The following is a 26,910-nucleotide window of genomic DNA, read 5'->3' on the forward strand; positions in this document are numbered from 1 at the left end:
TTTATATAATTAAAAAATAAAAATTAGAGCAATCAAACAAAAAATGTTTTTAAAAAAAGCTGAAATTGAAGCTAACTTTATAACAAACCACACAAGTGAATTTGTTCAAAGCAACTTTAAAGCATAGTAATTTGTATAGTCCTGGAGGGATTTTTCTTCCTAAGGACAAAAAGAATTACAAAGAAATTTTAAACTGCATCCAGTAGTGTTATTGTTAGTAATAACAGCGTTACTTTGAAACTAATAACTATGTTTCATAGGATGAAGTAAATAATAATGAGTTCATAATAATACTTAAAAAAAAAATTCACTGATCATTTTTAGAGACTGCTAGGACACCAACTCATTTTCTGGCAAAAAGGGTTGGGTGGGGAGAGAGAACCATACCCTACCTTTTTTGGTATGAAGTGTATTCCAAAGTTACCAAAAATTGATGAAATAAGTAGTTCTTATTTATGAAAGAATCACAGCTAATAAATGTAAAAGGAATGACAAAATTAGAGTATCTTCATCTTGCAAACCCTAGTGAAATAATGGATCTATACAATAATCACTGGTTGCTACAAGTGAATCTATGGATATTAAGATTTTAACATCACTATTTTACAACAGTGTATCACTTGTGATATAAAAGTAAAATATACATACAGCACTACGAATTATTTTTGTCTAAAAACTCTGATCCTGAATCTAATTAAGGTTCTAGATGTAACTCTCAATTTGTAGGAAATACGGAAAACAGACGGACCCATTAAATAACAACATTGTTTAGCCAGCCACAGAGAATGGGGGAAATTCTTTAGGACAAATGGTAACTTACTCAATGGAAAGATAGTATGAGGAAAGGTGGGCAGGTAGGGGAGATGTTATAGATTCAGAGATTTAAGAATCTGTCAACATGCGAAAAATTGTTGTCTAGTTGCTCAGTCGTGTCTGACTCTTTGCGACCCCATGGATTATAGCTCACCAGGCTCTTCTGTCCATGGGCTTTCCCAGGCAAGAATACTGGAATGGGTTGACATTTCTTTGTCCAGTACTAAAAATTACTGAATTACATACTTTAAATGGGAGAACTGTATGGTATGTGAATTATAAATATATATATATTTAAGAGAGCAAAATATCAACTAAGAACAATATGTGGATCCTGCTTAGATGCTGATTTGAATAAACCATTTTAAAAAAAGGAGACATTTTTAAAGCAATCAGGGAAAACTGAACTCAGACTGCATATCAAATGATAATTTTAAAACATCTGTTAATTTGGGGGTTTGAGATAACGGTAATGTGGTTAAGCTTTTTAAGAGCACATTTTCTGTCACAGACAACATAATGAAGCACACAATAAAACATTCACGGGTGAAATAATATGATTTACCTTAACTATTCCAAGAAGCAAAAATGAAAATGTACAGAAAATGAAAGAAACGAGAAAGACAAGATGGGACTTCCCTGGTGGTCCAATGGTTAGGAATCTGCCTGCCAAGGCAGGGGACATGGGTTCGATCACTAGTCTGGGAAGATTCGTGTGCCACGGGGCAACTAAGCCCGTGTGCCAAAACTACTGAGCTCACGTGCTGCAACCAGTGAAGCCCATGAGCCCTAGAACTCGTGCTGTGCAGCAAGAAAAGCCAACGCGATGAGAAGAAGCCCATGAACCCCAACTACAGAATGACCCTCACTTGCCACAACTCAAGAAAGCCTGCGCACAGCCATGAAGACCAGCGTGGCCAAAAATAAAGAAAGAAAACAAAGAATGACTTGTTGATACTAGGTGATAATGCTTTCAGGTAACTACTATTATCTCTGCTTTTCGTAATGTTGGAAAATGTCCGTCATGCAAAATAAAAAAATAAAAGCGATAAGGCAACTATCAGAGAGGCATAGACAGGTCACTGTGGAGTATCTGGAGGACACGCTTGAAAATTTCTGTAATGTAGTATTTAAAAAAAAGACAAATGGCTTTTACAACATACATGTCAAATACATTATATCCATAAAAAGAAAATTGTATAGGGGACTTCCCCGGTGGTCCAGTGTTAAGAATCTACCTTATAATGAGACAGGGGATGAGGTTCAATCCTTGGTCGGGGAACTAAGATCCCTCGTGCCAAGGGGCAACTACTGAGCCTGAGCACCACAACGAGAGAGAAGCCCCTGTGCTGCAAGGAGAATGATCCCACACGCCGCAACTGAGACCTGATGCAGCCAAAAACAAAACAAATGAATAAAACTATGCTCTGGTGGCAGAGTGGCGACAAGGAAAAGATTTTACTTTTTACACTTTAAGTACTTTTGTTTTCACTTTACAAGGAACATGCATTACTCTTCTAATAGAAATACTTCAAAAAATTAATACATTTTGCCTCCATTATACAGAATCTTTGCTAGTTTCATATAAAAATTTTTAAAACCTTACCTGAGGAATGTTCTTGGAGGCCATTGTTTGCAAAAGGGCCCTCAAGGCACTACTTATGGCTTCTAAAAAGTCAACGTGCTTAGCAAAATCTAAAACACAAAAGTGAAATATAAATTTGCCTTTTTCTAAGAAGAGTGAGTTTTTAGAAAAAGTCAAAACAAAGCATTGTTAAATGTTAATATATGCTACTATAATAAAAACACTTTGATATTTAAGCCCAAACTTCCAGTGAACAGCCTACTGTGAACTGAATATTTGAGTTTGAAAGATGACCACAATTGAAATAATCCTAACAGTCCTCAACTTGTAGATACTGAATTTTCACTTAACTCACACTTTAGCACACAGTAAACCTGAGCAGGCCATTGTAGATGGAAGTTAGCTCTTCACTGATTGCTATCACTGTGCTGAGCAGAGGGAGGGAGGAGTCATCACCCAAATCAGAGTACCGCCTCGCAACCCAAACCCACTGCCCAGCCACAAAGTATTGCTCGTGCAGGGCCAGGCCACAGTGCCTCTCTGCTTTCCAGTGGCTTTCATGGTTTTTACTGACCCAACTTCCCCTTCCCACTTTGGTTCATTTTTACTCTTTTGTTATTGTCCCTTCTTCCCACACAGGACGGATAGCACACAACAGCAATAAACAATTATGCTAACAAAGCCATACAGAAGGGTGAGGGCCACCAGGTAAGCTGGCTCCCTCCCTGCTTCGGTGGGAAGGGAGAGTGACTGATGCATGTGATGTGTTATGTTTTCCAAAAATGGCCGCCACAGTACTTCCAGTTCTGCATGATTCTGCAGAACCTTGCCACTTCCCACAAAGAGATGGAGTCTATCTCCCCTCCCCTTGAACTTGGGGGGTACTTTGTGGCTTCTTCAACCAAGAGAACATGTGAAAGTGGCAGGCTGGGTGGTAGAAGGCATGACTTCCACCTGACTCACATGCATTTGCTCTCTCCTCTCCCTCAGCTCTCGCTTTTGGAACCTAGCCATCATGTTAAGGTCACATGAAGAGGTCACCTGTGGGTGTTCTGGCTGACAGCTCCATGCTACCAGACATGTGAGCGACAGACCTCAAGATGATTCTGCCTCCCAGTCTTTCAACAGAGGCCCCCGGCTAGGGTTTCTCAACCTCAGCATTGTGGACATTTTGGACCAGATCATTCTTTGTGGTATATGTGGGGTCCCCTGTGCACCGGGATACTTAACAGCATCTCTGGCCTCCAGCATTTAGATACCAGTAGCAGCCGCAGCTAAGTCGCTTCAGTCATATCTGACTCTGTGTGACCCCACAGACGGCAGCCCACCAGGCTCCCCCGTCCCTGGGATTCTCCAGGCAAGAACACTGGAGTGGGTTGCCATTTCCTTCTCCAATGCATGAAAGTGAAAAGTGAAAGTGAAGTCGCTTAGTCGTGTCCGACTCTATGCAACCCCATGGTCTGTAGCCTACCAGGCTCCTCCGTCCATGGGATTTTCCAGGCAAGAGTACTGGAGTGGGGTGCCATTTCCTTCTCCAATTAGATACCAGTAGCACCTCCCAAATTATAATAGCAAAAAATGCCAACAGACATTGAAGGAGTCCTAGGAGGCAAAAACTGCTACCAGTTGAGAACCACTGTCCTGGACATGGTGGAGTAGAGAAAACCATCTCCACTGGACCCTTTCTAAACCCCTCCCACATAGAAAACATGAGAAAAACATTATACGTGATTATTGCGGTTTCAAGCCACAGGGTTTTGGGGTGATCTGTTATGTGGCAGGAGACATCGTAGCTTTCTCCCCGGTGGCCATATAAAGATACTGATGCCCCCTCTAGGGCTGCATGAGAGCGAGGCAGCTTCTGCACAGACTGGAATCAAGGACTGCTATCTCTGGGCTCTCTCATTTTCAGATCTATGCCATGCACAGAGGCAGGGAATTCCTGTAAGTATCACACAACAGGTACGAGGATACTTTAGGGTCAGACAGAACAGGGACAAAATGCAGCCTTTGACATGGTGTGACCTCTCATTCTGGTCTTAGCCAGAGAATATTAGGAGCCAGAGAAGTGTTAGCTCCTCAGAGGGGTCCTTTCATACTAACCAATGTGACACTTCATATCATTCTGCTTTGAGTTTTTCCTATCTGGCCAGAATGACATTAAACATTTATTTATATGAGAATGCAAGCTCCATGAGCATAGCAACCTTGCCCATCTTGTTCATGCCTGGATCCCTTGGGCCTAGCACAGTGCGTGGCATTAAGTAAGTCAATATATAGTTGTTAAAAGAAGGAACGCCCCAAGGGCTTCCCTCATGGTCCGGGAGCTAAGACTCCAAGCTCCCAATGCAGGGAGCCTGGGTTTGACCCCTGGTCAGGGAACTAGATCCCACCTGCTGCAACTGAGTTCACATGCCACAACTAAAAATCCTGCATGCCACTACCAACTTCGAAGATCCCGACTGCCACAACTCATACCTGGTGCAGCCAAATAAATAAACAAAAATAAATTTTTAAAAAAATTTAGGAAAAACAAAAAAGGAACACTCCCAAAAAAGTTCCTAAACCTCTAAATCTCAGTGTCCTTATCAGGAAAGTGGGGTGATAATGCCTAGCTCATCTAACCTAGTACTTAACAGGTCCTCAAAAGCTGGCATAAAATTGTTACTATTAAACTTCCAAAAGTCACCATACTGGCTCTGAAAAGTAACTTATGTTTGATTAAAGCTGTAAATCTAACCCTGGATATTTGAGAGCTGCACATAACACAATTAAGATTCAAAATCCTAAACTACACTACTATTTTATATTATGTGAAATTCATATCTTCCCTAAATTTGGAAGATTTTTACTTAATTCATATTTCTGGTCATCTAACCCAAACTGAGGGAGGAAGTTCAAATGACTCTGCCTTTCTGACAAATTCTCAGTAAAAGGTCAGCAACACATGGTGTTGTCAACAGAAATTAAGTAAATGTCAAAAGAAGTTAAGTGATTCGAAATGTTTTCACCTTTCAACAACTTTGTACAGGATCTAAGAATCTGCAGCACACCTAAATGTAGGTAAATAGTCGACCCACAGTAGTCAAGCCACAAATTGTATTTAATTTTACAGACCTACTTTCAATGTTGACATGGAATAAAAAGCACATCCCAGAATGGGAGCTATGACCATTTTAATTGTAATGAGAAGAAGCTTTCTGCTTCCTAAAACCTAGGGAAACAGGGAATCCTAAGTGATTTTAGAACCCATGTAATGGAACAGATGACAAACTGACCCAATTTGAAAATACAACATTGCTAAAAATCTCTTGATGTTCTGAAGATCAATATTTTAAATGAAGGAGTCAAAGCTAAAGGTGTTTTGAATGCAAGGGCCAGATTCTACTAAAAACCTTTTCCTTTTATCTCTGATGTCAGCCACAAAAAGCCTATACAGGTACATATCACAAATTTTATAACTATTCAGACTGTATTTAAGCATTAAGATGAAAGTAAGTTAAATACAATACAGCTGTACAATCCTCATACATTACTTTCAAACATGGTAACACAAAAATGTAAAGAACTTTAGCCCCATTCTCCCCACCAAATTCCTCAGTAACAGTTCACATTATCCATCCAGAACTCACAGGGTTACATTACTTAATAAATCCCAAATGTCTGGAAGGACTATACAAGAATACTGTCTCTAAATATAAAATTTCATTCTGATAAAACGGCTATGTCAACAAAGCTATGAAACTGAAATTTATTAAAAAATCAAAGTGTTTAATTATACTTTCCCACAATTCAGGAACTTTTCATTATTTCTCTAAGGCTTGACTTGTTATGGTTTTCCTGTGATCTTTCCAGGCGATAAACGGGGATGCACCAGTGACCACAAGTAGCCAGCTGAACTAGGAGAAACACGCCTAAGTGTTTTCTCTATAGCAGACGGGCAGAACACATGCACTTACCTCTTGTGAAATAAACTCTTCAGGCTGGCAAGGGATGGAGCCAGTGGGACCTCGACTGGACTCTCATTGAGAAATGGCCCAGAGGAAAGAGATGGCAACACAAGGGGTCACTCAAGTTAAGCAGGTCTGGAGAGCACTAAGAGGCCAGGGTAAGTCCTGCTCACAGGGGGCTTGGCTGTGGACTCTCCTATGTGGCCCTGTCCCCTGCAGGGAGCCCATGGGAATGGGTGGACGGGAGTGGACATGAGCAATAGCAGCCCTCTGCCAGCCACCCCTCCATAGGGCTCTCTGCTGGGCTGACAGGAGCCATTCCCCTTACTTCCCATGCCATCCAGGTCTCTCTAGGTTTACTTCCTAAAATACATTTTGGCCATTCTTCACATCGTGTGGAATCGTAGTTCTCTGACCAGGGACTGAACCTGCACCCCTTGCACTGGAAGGCTGTGTGAAGTCTTAGCCACAGATCACCAGGGAAGTGCCCAGATCTTTTAGGTTTAAAAGACTGGGAAAGAAATACAAAGCTTTAGTCATCACCTGGCCAGCTTCCACTGACAGTCACCTCTGCACTCCGGAGCTGGCTCAGTCCAGGCTCGGAATGGGAATGACACTGCTCATCTCCTATCTACACTCCATCTGAGATAGGGATGGGCCTGGTTTTCACATGATCACACCAGCTAAAGAATACATAGCCTGAGATCACATGAAAACTCCATCTATAAACTGACAAATGCTGATAACCATATAATGAGTTTCTGAACATTTACTTAATCTTTAAAAATTAATCTAGAACTTCTAAAACAGGTACCATTAAATACACAGCACCTCTTCACAGACAGCAAAATTGATGTCTTAAAACATCAGGGATCGGGCTTCCCTAGTGGCTCAGTGGTAAGAATCTGCCCACCAATGCAGGAGACATGGGTTCGATCCCTGATCCGGGAAGATCCTACATGCCTTGGAGCACCTAAGCTCATGCACCACAGCTAATGAGTCTGTGCTCTAAAGCCTGGGAGCTGCAGCTACTGAAGCCCCATAAAGGCTGTGCTCTACAATAAGAGAAGCCACTGCAGTGAGAGGCCTGTGCACCGCAACTAGAAAAAAGCCCGCACAGCAGCAAAGGCCCAGCAAAGCCAAAAAAAAAAAAAATCAGGGAACAACTCTTGAAGGACTGTTTATACAGAAACTTGTATTTAGTCAAAAGCAACCATATTTTGATCTTCTAAGAATTTCAGCTCTTAGATTTAGTGTTCTAAGAAGGGGAAATGTTAAAACAGTTTTGCAAAGAAGTAGAGCAGATTCATATCTCGCATATTAACCCTCACTCCGGACATACATGCAGGGTAAAGTATCGTGGAGAATTTTCCTTTACTATGTAAAATACTCTATTTCCTCAGATGTACAAAGAGTCACAGATGTAGAAAACAAACTGATGGTTACCAGGGGGATGAGAGGGGAGGGATAAATTGGGAAATTGGGACTGACATATATACACTACTATTTATAAAACAGATAACTAATAAGGACCTACTGTATAGCATAGGGAACTCTACTCAATACTCTGTAATGGCCTATATGAGAAAAACAATCTAAAAAAGAGTGGATCTATGTATATGCATAGCTGATTCACTTTGCTGTATGGCAGAGACAAACATACTACTCCAGTAAAATTAAAAAAAGAATACTATATACAGCATATTTACCTGACTGAGAAAAGAGCAGCTGTGACAGGTGCTGTGCAAGTGTCTGAAGGGCAGCAGGTCCTCCCAGATGGTCCACATCCAGAAGGGAGATGAGGCTCTGGAGACACACGAGGGCTCTACACTGTATAGTGTTCATTCTGGAAAGGAAGAGACAGAATGCTGTCTGACCCTCTCACAGTCACCCAACAGAATTCAGCACTGATGTTGAACCTCAGAGTCCACTTCTGATGGGGACCATCTGTAAGCAGAAGGAGGTCTCGGGCAGTTGGCAAGAACACTTAAGGTGAACTGTAAATCTGATCAGATCAAACTGCTTGAGCACTCAAGCCTCTGAGGCACAGGCAACTGATGAGTCGTATGGAATCTGCTTGAGAAAAATTTCTGTGCATGGCAGCATCTTTAAAGCCTATTTTTAAATGTGAAATATGACCCACATAAAGCGCTCAGGAATATACAGAGTTTAATAGTTTACAAAGCAAACACTGGTGCACCTAGGTAAGAATGTTAGTGCTATTAACAATACTCAAGACACGGAAGCAACCTAAATGTCCATCAACAGACGAATGGATAAAGAAGATGTGGTTTATTTATACAATGGAATCTTCCTCAGCCACAAAAAAGAATGAAATAATGCCATTTGCAGCAACATGGATGGACCAGGAGATTATCATACTAAGTGAAGTAAGCCAGAAAAAGACAAATATATTATATTACTTATAGGTGAAATTAAAAAAAAAAAGATACAAATGAACTTATTTACAAAACAGAAATAGACTCACAGACCTAGAAAACAAACTTAGGGTAACCAACAGGGAAAGGCGAGGAAGGATAAATTAGAAGTTTGGGATTAACATATACACACTACTATATATAAAACAGATATCCAATAAGGATATACTGTATAGCCCAGAGATCTCTACTCAATATTTTTTAATAACCTAGAAGGGGAAAAAAAAATCTGAAAAAGAATACATATATATAACTGAATCACTTTGCTATATACCTGAAGCTAACACAACACTGGAAACCAACCTTACTTCACTAGAAAAAGAAAAAAAGAAAGAAATGCTGCTAGCACCCTCACAGCCCACCTATCCCTTCCCTATCACACCTACCTCCCTGACCCCTAAAGTGAAACTGAAAGTCGCTCAGTCGTGTCTGACTCTTTGCGACCCCATGGACTATACAATCCATGGAATTCTCCAGGCCAGAATACTGGAGTGGGTAGCCTTTACCTTCTCCAGGGGACCTTTCCAACTCAGGGATTGAACCCAGGTCTCCCACATTGCAGGCAGATTCTTTACCAGCTGAGCCACCAGGGAAGCCCAGGAACCATCTATGTATGCACCTCTCAATGAACTACTCACTATTTTCTGAGTGGTTCCAGTTCAGATTCTTTTTACTGCTGTATGTATTCTATTGTGTGATCATGTCGGCACTGATTTATCCATTCTGTCACTGATGGACACTGAGGTTGTTTCCAGGTTGGGGCAACTGTGAACCACACTGCTATGGGCATTCTCCTGTCTTAGTGCACATATGTGCTCACTTCTCTAGGGAACATACACAAGACACACGAACAGAACTATTGAATCTGGGGGGGAGTCGGCATCTTCTGTTCAATGGTCCATCATTTCCAATAATAACATAATGACAAATGGTTTTGAAAAGAGAAACGTCCTTACTTTCTAATCAAAGGTTTCCAAGTGGGGCTCCTAGAGCACACGTCAACTGCAATGCTGTTTGGAAAGGCAGTTTTGTCAAAAATCTAAATTTAAGCAAGACAGTAAGGCAAACGTTAAAAGGAGAGGTTTTTTTTTTTTTTCTAAACACATGATTCCTTTATAAAATCCCAACTTCTAAGTGAGATGGTTAGGCTTGATAAACTTCAGCCCACCTCCAGTGCTGTTCGCGGCTTCATTTCCCAGATCTCACCCATCACCCACACCTGGCGGTGTTAGCACACTTCCTCTGTGCACAGGAAGAATGGCTTTCTTAAACCTTCTCTGTGCTCTAGAGTGAGCCCAGACTGAAAACAGAGTACCTTCTTTGGGAGGAGGTGGTGGGTGAGAGCCGTGTGAACCTCATGGGAGAGGCAGAGGGGAGAGAGCAGCTGCCCACCGCATTCACTGAGAGCATTCTCCATAAACGCGTCACTTTCATCACTGCTAGAGAGCTCTTCCCATTCGTCGTCTGTGGGATCTGGGAAGAGGGCAGAGCACAGAGAGAATTGGACTGTTTAAGATAATCCTCACGGAAGTGCCCTCCCAGTGCTGGGGAGGATATCTAAATGTGAACTGGTCACACACCTTCACTGCAGCACATGTTCACAATGATTTCCAGAGCAGTCTGCTGAGCTGTCAGCAATGCTATGGCCTCTCTCAGCTCCTTGTCAGTGGGCTAAAAAAAAAAAAGGAAAAGGCAAACGACCAACTCTCACTCCAAGGTTTAGAAAACTATTTTCAGGTGACTTTCTTTAGTTAAAGCCCACTAAATGGTATCTGCACTTGGAATAGAGGACCTGGCGGTGGAGGTGGGTAAAGTCATAAAGGGCTGGAAGGACAAGCAGGCATTATGATTCCGCTTGGCACTGTGCAGCCCACCACTGTTCACTGGGTTCCCATCTATCCACACCATTTCTCTAAGTGTTGCTTAGTTAGCTGGAGAGAACAGATAAATATTCAGGAATTCTGAACTGAATTCACCCTGAAACTTGATATACTGTTAAGAAGTAGCTCAGCATACAAAGATTAAAACAAGGGTTCGTTACAGACGCCAGGCACTTATACACAACAAATCTGCTTTTAGATGCTTAGATGTCTTCTCGGAAAAGTCTGCACTAACCAGAATTACTAACAGGCCCTTATGTGACCAACAGAGCTTGGCTAAGGAGCGGACGGGTTTGCTGCATCCTGGCTTTCTTTGAAGACTGCAATAAAGCATTCCTTTAAGACTGAAGAAAAAGGGGGACTTTTTCTTGAGGAAATAAATAATGTGAACCTAACATCAATTAACAGTCTCAAAATGGGTTGCATAAATTTATATGACCTTAATTCTCAAGTCCCCTATGAAAAGTGAAATAGAAATACTGATATTCCAAAATACTGCACATGCTAAAAATGATGTATATTTTGTTGTCTGGATGATTCCCAATTTTAAAAGTTTCTATTAATAATTGTCCTTTCAATGATTGTGCAATATTCCCTTAAATGAATGTTTTATAATTTATTAAACATCCTCCTAGTGTGGAATAATTCACATTACTTGGTTATCTTATTTCCTCAGATTTACTGGATCAAAGTTTAAAAACACGTCTACAGATCCTATAACATATTTCTGTTCTCCTTTTCCAGAATGCTCATACTCATTTATAATCCTCTAGCAACTTCTTGTGCAATGAATTAACTGTAATTTTGAACCACACTCTTAAAAAAAAACAAAAAGTAGACTGCTAATAGACGGACTTCCAGTTCAGTTCAGTCGCTCAGTCGTGTCCGACTCTTTGCGACCCCATGAACTGCAGCACGCCAGGCCTCCCTGTCCATCACCAACTCCCGGAGTCCACCCAAACCCATGTCCATCGAGTCAGTGATGCCATCCAGCCATCTCATCCTCTGTCATCCCCTTCTCCTCCTGCCCCCAATCCTTCCCAGCATTAGAGTCTTTTCCAATGAGTCAACTCTTCCCATGAGGTGGCCAAAGTATTGGAGTTTCAGCTTCAACATCAGTCCTTCCAATGAACACCCAGGACTGATCTCCTTTAGGATGGATTGATTGGATCTCCTTGCAGTCGAAGGGACTCTCAAGAGTCTTCTCCAACACCACACTTCAAAAGCATCAATTCTGTGGCGCTCAGCTTTCTCCACCGTCCAACTCTCACATCCATACATGACCACTGGAAAAACCATAGCCTTGACTAGATGGAATTTTGTTGGCAAAGTAATGTCTCTGCATTTAAATATACTATCTAGGTTGGCCATAACCTTCCTTCCAAGAAGTAAGCGTCTTTTAATTTCATGGCTGCAATCACCATCAGCAGTGATTTTGGAGCCCAAAAAAATAAAGTCTGACACTGTTTCCACTGTTTCCCCATCTACTTCCCATGAAGTGATGGGACCAGATGCCATATCTTAGTTTTCTGAACGTTGAGCTTTAAGCCATCTTTTTCACTCTCCTCTTTCACTTTCATCAAGAGGCGCTTTAGTTCTTCTTCACTTTCTGCCTTAAGGGTGGTGTCATCTGCATATCTGAGGTTATTGATATTTCTCCCGGCAATCCTGATTCCAGCTTGTGTTTCTTCCAGCCCAGCGTTTCTCATGATGTACTCTGCATATAAGTTAAATACGCAGGGTGACAATATACAGCCTTGACGTACTCCTTTTCCTATTTGGAACCAGTCTGTTGTTCCATGTCCAGTTCTAACTGTTGCTTCCTGACCTGCATACAGGTTTCTCAAGAGACAGGTCAGATGGTCTGGTATTCCCATCTCTTTCAGAATTTTTGACAGACTTTAGGAATCCCTATATTTATGTTCCTTTTATTGCTGGCAAGAATGTGTCCAAAATTTATTCTTCTGCTGTGCTGTGCTGAATGGCTCAGTCCTGTCCGACTCTTTGCAACCCCATGGACTGTAGCCCACCAAACTCCTTCCTCTGTCCATGGGGATTCTCCAGGCAAGAATTCTGGAGTGGGTTGCCATGCCCTCCTCCAGGGGATCTTCCCAACCCAGGGATCGAACCCAGAAAATTTATTCCTATTCATTTCATATATATATGAGACTCTAAATAAGACACACCCTTGCTGGCCTCTCATCCACTTAACATGTATGAAGATCTGGCATGAAAGAACTCGGAAAGAAGTTCCATTTCTTTACCTGACTTTCCTGCTCAGAACAATCCCCTGCTTCTTACTGTTATCAAATTGACATAAAGAACCAAGCTAGAGGAAATGTTATGACAGCTGAGATTTGCTTCAAAGTATTCAGTAGTGAGACGGGAGAGTGGGTAGGGAAGGAGATGAAAGAAAATAGACCATGATTTGATAATTGCTAACTGCGGAAGCCCGGTAAGGAGTGTTCTACTTCTGCATGTTATGGCAACAACTTGGGTTGGTTCTCTCCTTCCAGGTTTGTGATTACACTTTCTTAAGTTAAATGATGCAATAAAGCATTTTGATTCTAAAGGATTCCTGCATAAGCCACTGGGCAGCATGAAAAGACCTGAGCTGCCTGCCTGTGAATTTGTATTCCTGGCACATGGCAGCATGATGCTTAGCACCCTCCTGGCACCAAAACACTGGCTGCCTGACCAGCATGTTAATCATCCAGTCTGCTCAGCTATGGTGATAAACTTTAAAAAGCGAGCTTCTGTTCGGAGAAAACACTGCATTTTCTAAGCACCAAAATTCTATCTGTAAGTAATACTTGAGAATGTGTATCTCTAAATAACAGTTAAACACTGATATTTTAAAACAGTGGCACTTCATCTTGGTGGACTGGGATCCCAATCCCCACTCACCCATTCCCTGGAGCATCCCCCAGAAGCAAAGCTGGAGATGGAGCAAACCCACACGGGTGGTTCTTCTCCCATCCCCAGCCAGGGACGTCTGATCTCTGAGAGTCCCCAGACAGCCCACGTGGAATCCCCACTGCTCCCGATGGGATTTTGGGGTGGGGAAATGCAGTACAGATGCGTCCATCAGGATAAAGTGACCTGGTCAGTGCGATGCCAGCCCCTGTGGAAGAGCCTCTGAGCCCCAATCTGTTACACCTGACATTCCACACGTGGACCCCAGATCTGTAACTTACCTCTATGTGGCACCTGAGATGTTGCTAGGGTTCTTTCAATACCCTTTGGGATGAAAAGGCTCACAGCTATGCCTTTGTCTATCTTGTTTACCGACTTTAAATTCTACCCACTCTGACTCAGATGCACAAGTGAGACATGATATTGAGTTGCCAAGCAACTCAAGGGCAGGACGGCCTTTTCATTTTTGTATTCAACCCAGCATTTAACACAAAGCTTTGCACCTAACAGCCATTCGTGGGGACTGAGAAAACAGCTCTTAACTACATTTGAGTACTTTAGAACACCACCAATTCAGCGTTATGAGACTTCGTGAATGTGAGAAAGGGGTACACTGATGAGTTTATGCCCATTAAGAATTCTTCAGGGACTTCCATGGCGGTCCAGTGGTTAGGAGTCTGCGCTTCTAATGCTTCTAATTAATGCTTCTAATAGGACTCTGTGCTTCTAATGGGTTCAATCTGTGGTTGGGGAATTAAGATCCCACAGGCCATGTTGCTGCTGTTGTTCAGTCACTAAGTCATGTTCGACTCTTGCGACCCCATGGACTTGTAGCCCGCCAGGCTCCTCTGTCCATCGGATTCTCCAGGCAAGAGTACTGGAGTGGTCGCCATTTCCTTCTCCAGGGGATCTTTCTCACCCAGGAATCGAACTCAGGTCTCTTGCATTGCAGGCAGACTCTTTACCAACTGAGCTATGAGGGAATCCCACATGCCATGTGGTGTGGCCAAAAAATAAATAAAAATTTTTTTAAAAAGAATTCTCTAAAAATAAATCTATCCAAACTCAAAGACACTGACTTGAGACACTTCTCAGATTCAGCTTCTCATACACGAATCAGGACAGGCCACACATGAGATGATAGAGAGGGTGAGAGGACATCACTAGGGTCCTTCCAGTTCAAGCATCACTATCTTTCCCTAGAATGACTTCAGCGGCCTCCTGACTGGTTTTCCCGCCTCCAGGCCCCTCGAACAACACTAACCTTCTTTCACCATGCTGTTTCTTGCCCCATCCTATCAGACAGCTCAGGTGTTCTGTCCGCCAAGCCTCTTCTGAGAGTCTGTTCCTTTCTGCTGCCATCAGGGCTGAGTCAGGTATGCCTACTCACTCAGAAGACTGGGCACAGCCCTATCACTGCTCTTAGCACAGACACTGTTGTAAGTTAAAATTACGTGTCCATCCTTACAAGATGGAAAAGGTCCCTGAAGACAGGAAATATGTCTTAATCATCTTTCTACCAGCAGCCTCTGGCACAGTGCCTGGCACACAGCGTAAGCACGGAAAATGTGCACCTGGATGAATAAAGCCCAGCTCGCTGTCCTCCCTGCCTTTCTGATGACTTGCTCTCCTCCTTGAGGAAAATGTTTTCCCAAAGTACAGCTCCATCTCTGCTGACGGGTTCAGCTGAAAAGTTTCCTGCACTGGAGACTGGTCACCCACACTCTGACATCACACCCAGCATAAGTAAGCCACGATTATCCAGGCTGCAAGCCTACAAACCATCCCTCCCTGCTCAACAGTAGTGGGTAAATGTAAGTTTGGCTTGCTACTTTGGTAAAGCTAAACTCTAAAGTAAAAGAGACAAGAATGCAAGGGACAATCTGAGCGAAGGAAAAACTCCTTTAGTTTGAAGACAGTCTGGGAGAGAGTAGGAAACTTAAGTGGGAGATACAAATGTTAAGAAGAGGACCATGTATTTTTTTTCTTGGCCACACCATGCTGCATGAAGTATCCTAGTTCACTGACCAGGGATAGGACCCACGTCCCTTGCTTTGGGAGCTCAAACTCTTCACCACATGACCACATGTTTCTGAAATATTGCATATTGGTCTACCCATCTTTCAACTTCTCTGTATAAATGTTTCATCACAGATTTTTTTTCTCCTTTGGGAGATTTCTGACGTTTTAATGAGAATAAATGGGAAAATGTGGCTGCTTTTACTGCAAATCACTTCATAATTAATTGCTACAACATTTTCCTACGAAGCTTAGGATATCTATTGAAAGAAAATAGCTATATTAACTGTTTGAAAGCACCAATCCGACTTACTGGAAGTAAATCTGAAACGAAAGTTTTCCTTCTGACTTTCCTTCTTTGAGGAATTTCTTCCATTTCATCATCTTCTATCAGATCATCACCATTAGCATTCTGTAATGTGTCCTCAGTCTCTGCAGCGGTTTTTATCCTTTGAGTTTCAGCCTCCTTCATTTGAATAACCGTTTCGCCAGCATCCATTTCCAGAACTTCAGATAAGATCTTTAGTATGGCATTTATGATTTCTGCCTGACTCTTGGATGGAATAATGTCCTTCAGATTCCAAATTGTGCCTGTGGAAAAAAATGTGCGTGAGGACAGAGAAATCGACTGTGTAATCTTTTATTAAATACAATGTCTACCATATTGGCTCTATGGCATAATTTCAAGAAATCTCAGTCCTACTGTCTTTGTCGAGTTTTTATTAAATGTCAAAAAGCTCTGCCCAGAGGCAGCTCCCTTTACTGCAGAGGTCCTTCATAATCGTCTCCCGTTCCTGGCACACAATGCCTTGCCCTGATAGACCAGAGAGCCGACAGACCGAGAGAACACCGATCGAGTTTCTTTTACAATGACAAATTAAGTTGCCTCGGCTTTCTTTCATCTTAACCTGAGATGCTCTCGTGAGCAGTTTCTTACAGTCCAAGAGGGGAATGGAATGCATTAAAATTCCAAGATCTCACGCACAAACCAGGGAGCAGGCTCTTGGTGTTTCACTTGTGAAACCAGAACAATAGCTACTGCCAAGTACACTAATTTTTAAAAATGTGACAAAATAAAAATAGTTCTGGGGTATATTCTGCTATGTTGAAAAAGAACTGAAAAGAGTCAGACAGATCATTTGAAGATCCATAGTAGCAGCATTATTCAGTAACCAAAGAGTGGAAGCAACCCAAGTGTCTACCCGTGGATGGACAGACATACAGGGGGAACTGTTTAATGTGCCCAGTGTGTCAGTTTTGCAAGATGGTTATACAACAACGTGGGTATACTTAACACAACTGTACACTTAAAGATGCTTAAGAAATATCATAAAGCAATTCTCCTCCAATTAAACAAAAAATGGTTAAGAAGCGGGGGAGCTCTCTGTTGGTCTAGCAGCTGGGATTCGGCACTTTCACTGTGGAGGCCAGGTTCAGTCCCTGGTTGGGAAACTAAAGATCCCACAAGCAGAGCAGTGTAGCCAAATAAAGAAAAACTTTAAAGATGGTTAAGATGGTGAATTTTATTTTGTGTGTATTTTATCAGTTTAGGAAAAAAACAAAATATCTCTCAAGATAAATTACCCCTGAAGACCAAACAAAGGGCCAGAGGAAAATACACAGTAAGTTACCTACTACTTACATGTCATCAGATTATTTCTGTATTTAGAAATTCTGGGGAGAAGCACTGGGGGTGAAGATCTTATAGGAAAGTGAGTGGTCATGTCTTAGATGCCTGCAGTCAACTTCTGAACTCACTGCTTCACAAATAAGAGGGGGTCCTGACAACACCATTTCTTTATCAGACAACAGGAGTTTGTTAAATTGAAAACACATCTAATCTTATAAGGCACTGAAACCATGCAGAATCGCCTGAATTAAAGGTCTCTATTTAAATATTAAAAATTTCAGAACAGACCTAAGCACAGAAAGTCCTGATGTGGTTAAATGGGGGAATGATTGAATTTTAGCCTCTCCATTTTTTCCTGCTACAAGTTACTAAAAAAGCACACTATCTCAGTGGCTAACTTTTACCTGCCACCAATGTCTTCAATAGAAGATACTCCATGGAATTGACAGGAGAAAGCATTGCTGATTCCAGCACATGCAATGCTGGGGTACTGAACGATTTCAGTAGCTCTGGGTTATCTTCAGTCACCGTCTGCAAACAATATGCTTATAAAGACAAAAATCAAATATTCAGAAACAAATGAATTTCGCTAGGATAATTTAAACCAAAATGACTCATCAAAAAATACTTGCATCTTTACAACTTCTCTGGACACATTTTGTAGGAGATTCACCCTTTTCTTCAAACATAGTGCAAATGAGGCTTCCCAAATTATCAGAGCTATAAAAGACTTTTCTTTTTTTTAACTTATAATCCTTTACAGAACTATACTTTTATGTGGAGTTACTATAAACATTTATAAAGATTTAGCCTCAATTTCTATACTCGTCGCAGACCAATAGCAAACGGCCTATAGGCTGAACACCAGTGCGTGGACAACTGTTGTCTATGATAAGTTCTAGGTTTGCAGACATTTTAAAAATTCAGCATGACCTTAAAAGTTAATTTCTGATAAAGCACATTTAAGGAAAAAGGTATTTTATATAAAAATAAGAGTAAATTAAGAGATGGGTAAAGTATTAATAGACATGATTCACTGAGCACTTAACTCTTCTCTAGCAATTAAAACAAGATCATAGATTACAACTTGTATATTAGAAATAATTAACTGAAAGTATAAAACAGTGATGGCATGAAAGGCTTGACAGACAAGACCTCTGAAGCACAAATGAGGAAGCCCAAATTTATTTTCTTTGAGATACTGTATTCCATAAAATCCGTTTCCTTCCAAGTCTAAAAATTCCAAAGCAGATCGTTTCCATCCAAGTTAGTATCAAAATACATGTTATTGCTGTGCTCTAGTCTGGTTTCCAAAATACATTTATACACAAATCCGTATATATGCATATATGTACATATACATATATCCAAGTGTAATTTTTTTCATTAAGAGACTAATTAAATTCACTTTAACAAAAAGCCAAGGTAAGTTGTGATTGCTAAGACAGCAAGAAAGCTATATTAAATACATAGTATGGAATTTTAGAATTTCACTTTACTATTTATAAGCTTTGCTTGATTTTCAAAACAGAAGCAATCCGACATTTGTCTTAAAAAAGTTACGAACCTAGCTAAGTGCCAAAGAAAATACTGCTATACACTATAAAATTACTTTATTCTGATCCCCTTTTTAAAAAGTTCTTTAGGAAAAAAATGAAATAACCAAATCTATAAAACTTAAGGCCCAAAAAACAGAAGTGAGGTTTTTCTTTTCAAAGGATAAACTTTCCTGAAATTCTCTTATTGTAATAAAGACTGTCCTCTGAGACCAAAAGTCACCTGCCAATTTTCTAGTTCAAGTGTTTTTAAAATCCACATTTACTCACAAGTCTCCCTTCTGCCAAAGATTCCATTCTGAGAAACTGATTAAAAAATTTTCCCCAGTAGTATATATTCCACTATTACTTTTTCCTTTTCTGTTCTATTTTCACTAGAGCCAAGAGAAACATCGGAAAGGGGAATATACTTCAGTAAGGGGAACAAACTTGTCCGTGCCAGGAGAAATGCAGAGTTAAATAAAAGGACAGATGCCTATCATTATGAAGGGCAGAATAGAAACTGCTTCTTACCCATTATTTCTCCACTCGCCCCCAGCGTTCTGTGGAGACAGAACCCACCCCCTGGCTTCCTTCTCCTCCCCTGCTGAGTGAGGCCCCCAGTGGCTCTGTAACCCCATGGACAGAAAGCCAGGAGCCAGGCTGCTAATGCTGCCAGACTCTGTTTTCTCTGTCTGGAAGGGAAGCCGGCCTACGTGAAATTCCAATCACTTATCTTCCTCTCTCAAAAAAAGCAGAGGTTATCGTCTACATTCCAATTAACTTTGGCTCAGAGGCCTGGCAGTTGTAGGTTGCTGTTTCTCTGTAAATGGGAGATGAAAACTTTCAAGAATTAATAAAAACTTCTAAGAATGTTCAGACATTAGAAACCACATATGCTCACATCATCACTTTCCTCCCTCTTAAGAGTCAAGAGCAGGAAAACTGCATGAGTAAGTAAAGAATTAATCACAGATTTTAAAAGATTCAGAACAGAACTCAGCTATGCATTTATATACAATGAGAAAAAAAAAATCACTCCCGTAGAATAAATAAGTTGTGTTTGAATAAAAAATTTTGAATAAGGGCACACATACTTTTCTTCACTTACCTACTGAAATAGCCAGGTCAACATTGGTGGAAAACCTACTTAAATACTTTAATACAATCTCCAAACACCCTTCTTTGTTGAATATAGACACTGCTCTACTACTGCATTCACTAAATTGAAGGGGGAAAAAAAAGTTTTACTATTCACATTTTAACATTAAGAATCAACCACAGAAATTCAAGAAAAAATAATCAGGCTTTATAAAAGAACCAGAATTATAGGCAAACCCCCACCATTTTTACAGATGAAGAAATCAATGCCCATTCATAGTCATTGTGCATGAATACAGCTGGCTATCTGAATTTTTATTCCCATCACAGTACAACATATTAGCCAATCTCTTTACCCACATGCCAGCTTCCTTACAGGAAGTTAAAGATGAAAAAGATCTTAGAAATCATGTGCTTCAATTCCTCTTTTTGTGGATAAGGAAACCCAGACCCCTAAAGGTAAAGTGATCTGTCCAATGATCACACATTTTGTTAGTGGTGAGTCCCTGGGTCCAGTCTACCTGTCTTTCCACTATATCACAGTAATAATAAAGTAAGGATTAAAGGCCTCTATTCTTATCATATAAAAAGCACAAGTTTAAAAGAAATTAAAACTAAGTTTTAATGATTCCATCTAGACTGCTATAATGTTAACATTCTGCAATCTTCAACAGAGAAACTGTTACAAAAAAGTATTTTTGAAATTACAGCATCGTCTAATACAAGAATCAGAATTAATGTAATCAATGTTATTAACTGACATATATGCTAAATGTAGGGTAAACAGTTACTGATAATTATAACAATTTTATTCATGATTCCAGAGAAGCATATTCCTCTAGACATACCACATACACACATGACAGATTAACCACTAACAGCTGACTAAATGATTCAATCCAATCCTGTCATCTAAAGATAAACTATTTTCTGTCTTCATATCCATCTATTCATCCATCCATCTAGTTACTGCAACACTGCTATGAACCTCCCCTCAAGAAGCCCACAGTAAGCTCAGGTATAGTCAGGAAAATAAAGCATAGATGTGTTAAGATAATAAAACGTATACATGCATAAACATAATTTAAATATAAACTATGCAACAAAAATGTTAAGAGCTATGATAACCAGAAATGATATAGATAGGACTCACGGGCACTCAGGAAAGAAAGGTTACTGTGGACCACTTTTCCAGGCACTTTTCAAAGAAAATTTTTTTTAAATCTCCAAGTTCAAAAATTAAAAAAAATAACAAATTTGCAAATTCAACAATTTATATAAGTTAAAGTTAATAGAAAAACAGCACCCACTAGCTTGCTTGAATGCCATTTCCTCAAATCTGACCTCTCCAATTTTCCTGGTGGAATGTGTCCACTAGTTCAAAATGAAATCACAGGAAATTCCCCGGTGGTCCAGTGGTTAGGACTCTGCACTTCCACTGCTGGGGGCCCAGGTTTGATCCCTGGTCGGGGAATTAAGATCCCTCAAGCCGAGTGGTGCGGCCAAAAAAAGATAGAAAGAAACCATAGGCAAGTTTGACTGCTGTGTAGGTAGCTTTCCAGGATCCAACTTAACTTTGTATTCTAAGAGATATCTTTAAGAGGTCAGAAATAACCATGGCTGTTGATGGAAAATAAGGAACTATGACAGACTCTTGCTAAAAATGCAGTCCAATAAAATGGGGCAGAAAAAAAAATCCAGGTTGTGTTTCTAGCCATCTCCATTCCTAAAAGCAAGCCCCCATCTCCAAGCCCCCTCACTGCTACAATGATGGAATGGAGCGTGATCTCCTTTCTACTGGGACCAAAGGAGCTCTTCTCAGATATCTACTTCCCTGTCAAATGGCACTCACCAAGGTCTGTGGTCCCAGTCTGATTCCAAATCAAAGTATCTATTGCACTGGAGCCTGGCCAGCTTTAACACAACTGCTGCTTAAGGTACACAGGCAGTGAGGGAGGAAGGGGTGCAGGGGCCACTAATGACCACAGTTTCTCTTATTTCTGTCAGTAGCAATAACTGGATAGAAGAGTTGTAAAGCAAGAAAAGATGTAGCGGGACTTCCCTGGCAGTCCAGTAGTTAAGACTCCAAGAAGCGCTGGCACAGGTTCAATGCCTGGTTAGGGAACTAGGATTCTGCATGCCACCCGGAAAGGCAAAAAAATTTAAAAAGATACAGTGATGCTATGAGAAAAAGGGCTTGGGAAGGACAGTTGATCTTAGGTCACTTGATGCGATCTTCTACCAAGCATTATTTACAGGCCTACCAAGGAGAACAGAGATTCCTCTGCAGTTTAACAAAGAGAGTAGAAGCCTGAGTAGTGTTGAAGCAGGAAGCTGCATCTGGAAAGCATCTTACCATATATTCCACAGAACGTTTATGGCCTCGTTGGCTATGTTTTCAATAGAATTTCTGTTTTGATCTTTTTTTTTCTGAGGAGACATCTCATTTGAATCCAGTCCAGTACTACACTGTAACCAAATACCATGATTAGCACCTTTGTTCAAAAGAATAAACAAACCGAAATGCAAAAGGCAATGAAGAATCACAAAAACTAAACATCAAAAATGACAGATAACACCAGCCCATCAAATTCTCACAGGTCACTGTACAAGCTGGACATAAAGTATTTCACATCTTAAGTGAAAATGTAAAATCAATACAAAATATTTTATCTAACGTGGTAAAGATTATATATAAGGCAAAGAAAATTAACACATAATAATATGAGCTAACATCTATACGGCATCTTGTATGTGCGAGGCACTATTTGAAGCATTTCATGTCTATTAAGTCATTTAATTGTCACCACAAACCTATGACATAGATGAACTATTATCCCCAATCTCCTGCTACAAATGGGAAACTGAGGTACAGAGAGCCTGCTGAAGGTGTAGCTTAGTATCTAGTGAAGCGGGACTCAGATCCAGGCATCCTGGCTCCGAAGTGGGTGCTCTGAACCCCTCTGCAGTTCTGCCCCCTCCTACAATCCACTGCATCCTCTCAATCAAGCTTCTCAAACTCGGCACTACTAACATTTTGAATGGGATGATTCTTTGTTGCGTTGCACGTGGGACACTTTGCTGTCACGCCCAGTGTAGGATGCTTAGCAGCATCCTTGGCCTGTATGCACTAGATGACAGTAGCAAACCCTCCCCTGAAGCTGTGACAATCAAAAATGGCTCCAGACATTGCCAAATGTCCCCTGTGGGGTACATCACCCCTACAAGAATTACTGTTCTAAAGGGACAAGATGTCTTGTCCCTTTGATGATGATGTCTCTTATCAAACCTGGATATTCTTTCTATGGCCTCAAGTGAAAATTACCCATCAATACGGAACAGTGGACTAGAGGCATGACAGGAGGAGAATTCCTTAATTCCTTAACTGCATCTTGCAATAAAGGTGGCACATTAGAAAATTTGAGAACTTAAGCTAGTCTTCTGAGCAAATTCTTAATGTCTGTGCTTGAGCTTCCTCAGCTGTAAAACAGGAATAACAAAGAGTACCTGCCAAATAGGACTGCTTTGAGGATTCAATAGAATAACACACAAGACACATAATTAAGCATCCAATAAATACAAATTATTTTCATCCTATGAAGTTTGAAGTCTAAAGGAGGTAGTCTATACTTGTAGGAAGGTCTTTTCCAACAAGCAGATAAATAAAGGTAGCGGGACAAACTAGAGACTAGTGTCAACAATGAGAGATCAGTGTTTCCAGGAAAAGAAACACAATTCCTAATGTTTTGAGGGAAGACAAAATGACACCAAAGTACTTAGAAACAAGACAAAACCCCAAACTGTTCAAGTGCGTGCACTAACAGCAACTTGGGAAAGTGGCATACCTCTTTCAGCAGTGCGACCAGTGGAGTCATGATATCCTTGGTCACCATGTCATCACAAACTTCAAAACCGCCACAAGCGCTGAGATTTCTACACAAGAAGTTTAAAACACACCGGTTTCAGATCACATGTCATAAAACATACTAAGCACTCAAGTTTATTTCTATGTCTACCCATACTTGACATTTCCGGTTTGAAATCGCTTTACAATTTCTGTAAGACACAGCAGAACCGATCCACAGAACTCTACCTGTTCTGATCCTTGCTCTACATGAAGTAAACAGATGACTTTGTCTTGTAACAATGTAATTCTCAGGACTGAGGCAGTACCCAGGGAGAGGGAAGACTTTTCCTATTTAATGTAAATCAATTACTGCCTGATCTTCTTTTTATTTTTTTGGCCATGCCATGCTGCTTATGGAATCTTAGCTCCCTGACCAGGGATTGGACCTGCTCCCTCAGCAGTGAGAGCTCAGAGTCTTAACCACTGGACTGCTAGGGAATTCCCCTGCCTGATCTTGTATGAAGGGACCTTTTCCTGGAATCAAGACTTCAAGGATAGGAAGGGTGAGGCTACTGAGAATGACCTTCCCTGAAACAATCCTGACTACATTTAATTTTGATTGTGAAGACACTGCTTACCCTCTGAGTGTACAGCACTGTGCTAGGCACTCAGGCTATGAAAAGAAATGAGAAGCTGCCTCACCATCTTCCAGCAGCTCCCAGTGTGTGTTGCTTTCTCCATCAACGGGTTAATTCCCCCTCATCCCCCAGATCTCACCTCAAACATCATGCCCTTAGTTTTCTTCCCCAAACCCCTTCTCATAGCATCTTTTGTAAATATCATTGGTTGTAATTACACACTTATGTGGTTATTTGCATACTGCATAAGCAGTATGCAAATAACTCCCTCAATACTGTAAGATCCATTAAGGACTGAAATTATGTGTCTTGTTCACTCCCACTAGCCCACCGTCTGGCACTGCAGGCTCTCAATATAAACCTGCTACATTAATGAATGAAACAGAATAAATACAGGGCTATGAGAACTACAAATATTAACTTTTACTCTGGCCCCCTCTACAGTCCATTCTCAGTGCAGCTACCAGCCCTTTTGAAAAGGTCAATTAGACCAGTCACTCGAGCTTAGAATAGGTCCTTTAGCTCTGCACCACTGTGTCCTTATCTGTCTCTCCAGTCTCAATCCCTATAATGTGCACCCTCTACTCTACTTAGCCACATAACCTTCCCTTTCTTTAACCGTGCCAAGCCCTCTGCTGTTGCTACTCCCTGTCAGGAATGCCCTTCCCCTTGTGTGTCCACATCTGGCTCTAGGCTACCTCAGCTCTCAGTTCACAAATGTTACCTAGAGATTATCCAATTTAAAGTAACTCCCCACCTCCGGCTATTATCTTCTTGGTTTCTCCAAAGCACCTCTTAAAACCTAATATTTCCTTTCACCTGGTTACTAGTTCCCTGTCTCTGCATCAACATGTTTCTGTGAAGGCACGGGTCTTGGCTGTCTTGCTCAGTGTTCTGCCTTCTCAAAACCCCTCGCGCCTAGAACATCTGGCACATACAATGGAAGAGTTCACCGAACCTCAGGACTACGAAGGCTCCTTGGGGAGGGTACAAGGTGCGCTAAGCCTTGGACAGAGGACGCTTGGCAGATGGCTACTGCAGTTGAAGCAGTCAGGCGGACGAATGGAAGGCGTGTGGCCCGGGGCTCATGAGGTCCTCCGGAAATCTGACGCCTGAGTTCAAATCCCTCCTCTGCAAACAGGACAGAGCCAGTTCTTGGCCCTCCCGAGTTGTGCCGCAGACAAGAGCACTGAGGATGAAACCCGTGAGCGACGGTGCCAGGCGCACAGGAGGCGCTGGCTAGACGCCGATGCCCGGATCCGCGGGCACCACCCCGGATCGCCCTTCCCCGCTCACCTCAGCGCGCCGGCCGCTGTCTCCCTCACCGCCAGGCTGGGGTCGAGCAGCAGCGGCCCAAGGCGGCGCACGGCGTCCCGGCGAGCCAGGCCCGGGAGCACCGGCCGCTGCTGCACCAGCCGGGCCAGCCCCGCGCAGGCGCACTCGCGGACCTCGGCGCTCGGGTGCTGAAGCTGCGGGACAGAGCAAGTGGTCAGGGGACGGTAGAGCGCAAGCGCAGGGGCGCGGTGGTAGGGGCGCGCGGCACGGCTGGGGGCCTCGGCGCGCCGCCTGCTCCCCCGGCCCTCCCCGCGCGGCCCCGGCGAGCCCTCGCCTCACTTTTTCCAGCAGCTCCGCCGCTGGTCCGTCGTCCTCCTCTGGCTCCGTCCCGTTCGCCGCCGCCGCCTCGGCCTGACAGTCGCCCGTAGGCGAGAACTGAGGTCGCTTGAAGCGCTTCGTCCGGCTCTTGCCCATGGCGAAGTGCGCTGTGGTGGGAGTCGGGGAGGGAAGACCGAGAGAGGAGGGCAACAGCAAGACGGTGCAGGCGGACAGGAGGGTCTTGCAACCTAGGGGTTTACGTACCACTGCTCAGCTGGGCCGGATGACGGCCCGCGCCCACATGGAGAAGCACTGCGCGTGCGCGTCGCGAGTCAGCGGCGGGGGTGGGGGGGACTGGCGTGGGGAGCGCGCAGGCGTAGAGCGGACGGTGGGCGGGGCCAGGCCTTGCAGAGGGGCAAGTCCTGGGGACCGGCTCGGCAGAGGGAAGGCTGGGTTTGAACGGTGGTACTGTCTCCGCCTCCCCTCGACGTCTATCAAGATACTCAATCTGCCAAACCTTTACCTATTTGCATGATAATCGAGGGCGATTAAGGATACTTAACTTGCCTAACCTTAGTGTGAGGCTTAAAGTACTATGTAAAGCCCCTAACTCCAAACCTGATAGTGTATTATAGTAGGTGCTCAAAAAATATTATCCTATCCTATCCTATCCTTTGTGCTCAGGCCTGTCCGACTCTTTGCGACCGCATGGACGTGGAATTTAACAGGCAGGAATACTGGAGTGGATTGCCATTTCCTTCTCCAGAGGATCTTCCCCGACCCAGGCATCAAGCGCGCATGTCTTGCATCTCTTGCATTGGCAGGCGGTTTCTTTACCACTAGTGCCCCAAAATATTAACCACGATTTTATTCTGTGCCTAGCACAGGCCTTGTCCTAGACAAAGTCCATATATTATAAGATGGACTCCCTAAGAAGTTACTTAACCTTCCTGCCTCAGTTTCCT

At 42.3% G+C, this 26,910-nt stretch overlaps 1 protein-coding gene and 1 non-coding gene across 3 annotated transcripts in view; one reads left to right on the forward strand and one right to left on the reverse strand.

Moving 5' to 3' along the window:
- HEATR3 (HEAT repeat containing 3) overlaps positions 1 to 26,267 on the reverse strand; it is a 37,059-nt gene extending 10,792 nt beyond the window's left edge. Inside the window, exons 1-13 of one of the 2 annotated variants that reach the window (XM_081513664.1) lie at positions 25,967 to 26,267; positions 25,649 to 25,821; positions 23,713 to 23,800; positions 22,224 to 22,336; positions 19,878 to 19,987; positions 17,636 to 17,776; positions 15,915 to 16,192; positions 10,367 to 10,457; positions 10,102 to 10,259; positions 9,743 to 9,825; positions 8,058 to 8,194; positions 2,420 to 2,508; positions 793 to 2,199 (exon numbers count right to left, since the gene is read on the reverse strand). In XM_081513664.1, the coding sequence (XP_081369790.1) occupies positions 2,122 to 2,199; positions 2,420 to 2,508; positions 8,058 to 8,194; positions 9,743 to 9,825; positions 10,102 to 10,259; positions 10,367 to 10,457; positions 15,915 to 16,192; positions 17,636 to 17,776; positions 19,878 to 19,987; positions 22,224 to 22,336; positions 23,713 to 23,800; positions 25,649 to 25,821; positions 25,967 to 26,101 (1,674 nt within the window). In that variant the 5' untranslated portion in view covers positions 26,102 to 26,267 and the 3' untranslated portion in view covers positions 793 to 2,121. Of the gene's footprint in view, positions 1 to 792; positions 2,200 to 2,419; positions 2,509 to 8,057; positions 8,195 to 9,742; positions 9,826 to 10,101; positions 10,260 to 10,366; positions 10,458 to 15,914; positions 16,193 to 17,635; positions 17,777 to 19,877; positions 19,988 to 22,223; positions 22,337 to 23,712; positions 23,801 to 25,648; positions 25,822 to 25,966 lie in introns of those variants that run through there. The other variant, XM_081513663.1, reaches the window with a different exon arrangement.
- Positions 21,269 to 21,341, forward strand: TRNAG-UCC (transfer RNA glycine (anticodon UCC)). The gene has a single exon. It is a non-coding gene; the product is annotated as a tRNA-Gly (tRNA).
- Positions 26,268 to 26,910: the final 643 nt, after the last annotated feature.

This window comes from Giraffa tippelskirchi, chromosome 7 (assembly GCF_054371585.1).
Source record: "Giraffa tippelskirchi isolate mGirTip1 chromosome 7, T2T-mGirTip1v1.2.pri, whole genome shotgun sequence".
Classification (NCBI taxonomy): Eukaryota; Metazoa; Chordata; class Mammalia; order Artiodactyla; family Giraffidae; genus Giraffa; species Giraffa tippelskirchi.